Source organism: Anolis sagrei, chromosome 2 (assembly GCF_037176765.1).
Source record: "Anolis sagrei isolate rAnoSag1 chromosome 2, rAnoSag1.mat, whole genome shotgun sequence".
Lineage (NCBI taxonomy): Eukaryota > Metazoa > Chordata > Lepidosauria > Squamata > Dactyloidae > Anolis > Anolis sagrei.
Window position 1 is genome coordinate 225,478,177 of NC_090022.1, and position 3,000 is coordinate 225,481,176.

General features: G+C 54.8%; 1 protein-coding gene across 1 annotated transcript; it reads left to right on the plus strand.

Moving 5' to 3' along the window:
* The first annotated feature begins 296 nt into the window (after positions 1 to 296).
* On the plus strand, positions 297 to 2,683 carry FOXB2 (forkhead box B2). The gene has a single exon (XM_060759689.2). It carries the CDS (start codon positions 419 to 421, stop codon positions 1,289 to 1,291), a length of 873 nt encoding a protein of 290 aa, XP_060615672.2. The 5' UTR covers positions 297 to 418; the 3' UTR covers positions 1,292 to 2,683.
* The last annotated feature ends 317 nt before the right edge of the window (positions 2,684 to 3,000 follow it).

Here is a 3,000-nt window from a genome sequence, read left to right on the forward strand (position 1 = left end):
ATTGGAGTCCATCCAGCCTCTCGCTGAAAACCTCCAGAAAAGAAGACAGACACTGCTTCCTGTCCTAGCCTCGAAACTGTTGTGCTTCCTCAACAGTTGCATCCCAATGTTGTGGTAGACTTTTCTTTTCCTGCAATTCGAAGCCGTTGCTAACCTCTAGACCGGCAAAAAAAAAACCAACAACTTGCCAGGTCCTCAATGTGACAACCTAATGTTGGTGCCATTGGCGTCCATCCAGCCTGTGCTTGGAAACCTCCAGAGAAGGAGACTGCCCCAGGCTTGCTGTGTAAGGGGCCCTCTCTTGGACCCACTGCTCCGGGCCTGAGCGCGAGAGCCTGATGTGGAGTGGGGCTCTCCCCCCGGGCGCTTTCCCCGCTCTCTTCTTCTTCCTCCTCCTCTTCCTCCTCCTCCCTCGGCCATGCCTCGCCCGGGCAAGAGCTCGTACAGCGACCAGAAGCCCCCCTACTCGTACATCTCCCTGACGGCGATGGCCATCCAGCACTCGGCGGAGAAGATGCTTCCGCTGAGCGACATCTACAAGTTCATCATGGAGCGCTTCCCTTACTACCGGGAGCACACGCAGCGCTGGCAGAACTCGCTCCGGCACAACCTCTCCTTCAACGACTGCTTCATCAAGATCCCTCGCCGGCCGGACCAGCCGGGCAAAGGCAGCTTCTGGGCGCTGCACCCGGACTGCGGGGACATGTTCGAGAACGGGAGCTTCCTCCGGAGGCGGAAGCGCTTCAAGGTGGCCCGGCAGGAGGCCCACGCGGCGGGGAAGGCGGTGGCGCCCCCGCTCCACCCCCACCTGGGACACTACTTCCACCCCCACCACCACCCCCACCAGCCTCCTCCTCCCAAGGCGCCCTTCCCGCCCTACAGCCCCGGGTTCAAGCACCCCTTCGCCATCGAGAACCTCATCGGGCGCGACTGCAAGGGCGGCGGCGGAGGAGGGGGAGGGGGCCTTCCGCTGGCCTCGGTGATGCACCACCTGGGCTACCCGGTGAGCGGGCAGCAGGTGGGCGCCGTGGTGGGCTCGGTGTGGCCTCACGTGGGCGTCATGGAGGCCCTGCCCCTGGCCGACTACGGGCCCTTCAAGGCCGCTCCCGCCCAAGCCCTGCCCGCCATCCCGGTGCCCATCAAGGCCGCCCCGCTCGCCGCCCTGGCCGCCGCCGCCCACCCGCTCTGCCCCTCGCTCTCGCCCCCCGCCGCCGCCCTCCTCCAAGCCTCTCCCCCCAAGCCCAGCCCCGAAGGGAAAGCCCCCCTGCGCCCGGCTTTGACGCTGTCCTAAAAAGGGTTGGGTTAGGTTGGGGATGGAGCCACACTGTAGAACAGGCATGTCCAACTTCAGCCCTCCAAGTGTTTGGGACTTCAACTCCCGCAATTCCTAACAGCCTCAGGTCCTCAAGCCCTTTCCTCCCCCCCCCTCCCCTCCCCCCAAGCGACTGAGAGGGGAAAGTATTGGAGAGGCTGAGCTGTTAGGCTCGAAAGTAATCCTCAATTGGGGCTATTCCACAGTTTTTTTTCCTTGTTTCAGGAGCGACTTGAGAAACTGCAAGTCGCTTCTGGTGTGAAATAATTGACAATCTGCAAGGACCTTTTCCAGGGAACTCCCGATATTTGATTTTTCATTATTCTTGTAGGAGGTTTCTCTTATGCCCCTGCATGGAGAGCTGGAGCAGACAGAGGGAGCTCATTCAACCTCTTCGCAGGTCAGTAGTCCTGCCGGCACAAGGGTTTAACCCATTGCGCCACCAAGGGCTCCGATTCCACCATAAATATAGCAGAATACCAGCAGGTTAAACCATTGAGCTACTAAATTTTCTGACCGAAAGGTTGGCAGCTCAAATCCAAGGAGCATGGTGCTGTCTCACTTTTAGCCCCAGCTTCTGCCAACCTAGCAGTTCAAAAACATGCAAGTGTGAGTAGATCAATAGGTACCGCTTCTATGGGAAGGCAAGGGCACTCCATGCAGTCATGCTGGCCACATGACCTTGGAGGTGTCTATCAACAACACAGGCTCTTTGACTTAGAAATTGAGATGAACCCCAACCCCCAGAGTCTGACATGACTGGACTTAATGTGAGGGGAAACCTTTACCTTAACGGAAGCTAACTTCATAACCAACAGAAACCGATGTGTGGCCAGCTAGGAGAAGCTTTCTCTTTCTCTCCATAGGATGGCACAGGATTGCAGAGTCAGAACTGCAGGTTCAAAAGTATTTATTGAAGTAAAAAAATATGTTCTTGATAGAAAAGGTCTTGGGGCTAACTAGTTTTCTAAGTCTCATCTTCTATAAAAGGTAAAAAAAGATCCATGCAGCCACATTTTGCCTAGAGAGAGAGGCAAAATGTGCATCTTCACTGGAAGGAAGGAAGTGTAGAAGAGACAATGGTGGCGGAAAGGCCACGTGGCCCAGCCCAGGACAATAAAAAATACCTTTTAAAAGGAAGTTACCGCATAGAGATTCCATTGCTACATCTTCAAAGGGGGAGGAGAGAGTGGTAAGAAGGAAGAGTAAAGATAAGCATGCATAGGAGTGTAGGGGAGGAATCCCTCACTCTAAGCCTATCTCTAGTCTAGCTACTCATAGAAGTCTGGAAACTTGATGACACAAGAGACATCAAGGGATGAAATAACAAAAGGGAAGGGGCCTGAGGCTGTTAGGAATTGCGGGAGTTGAAGTCCAAAACACGTGTGGGGGGGGGGGCAAGTTGGCCCATGCCTGTTGTAGAATGAAAACCGTTTAGCCCCACGTGAACTGCCACGGCTCAATTCTGTGTGATTAATTGTTGATGCCATGGTATCAACAATTGCAAACTGGGGTGTTGTGTGGTTTCTGCGCGGTGTGTCCGTGTCCAAACAACACACGTTGAGATAAAAGGCTTCAAGAACACAGCGATACAACTCGGAAGCCACACAAACCCCCAGTTTCAAACTGTTTTCACTCTGCCCATGATTACAAAGGGAATCCTGGTCTGGTGTTTATTGAAACCACAG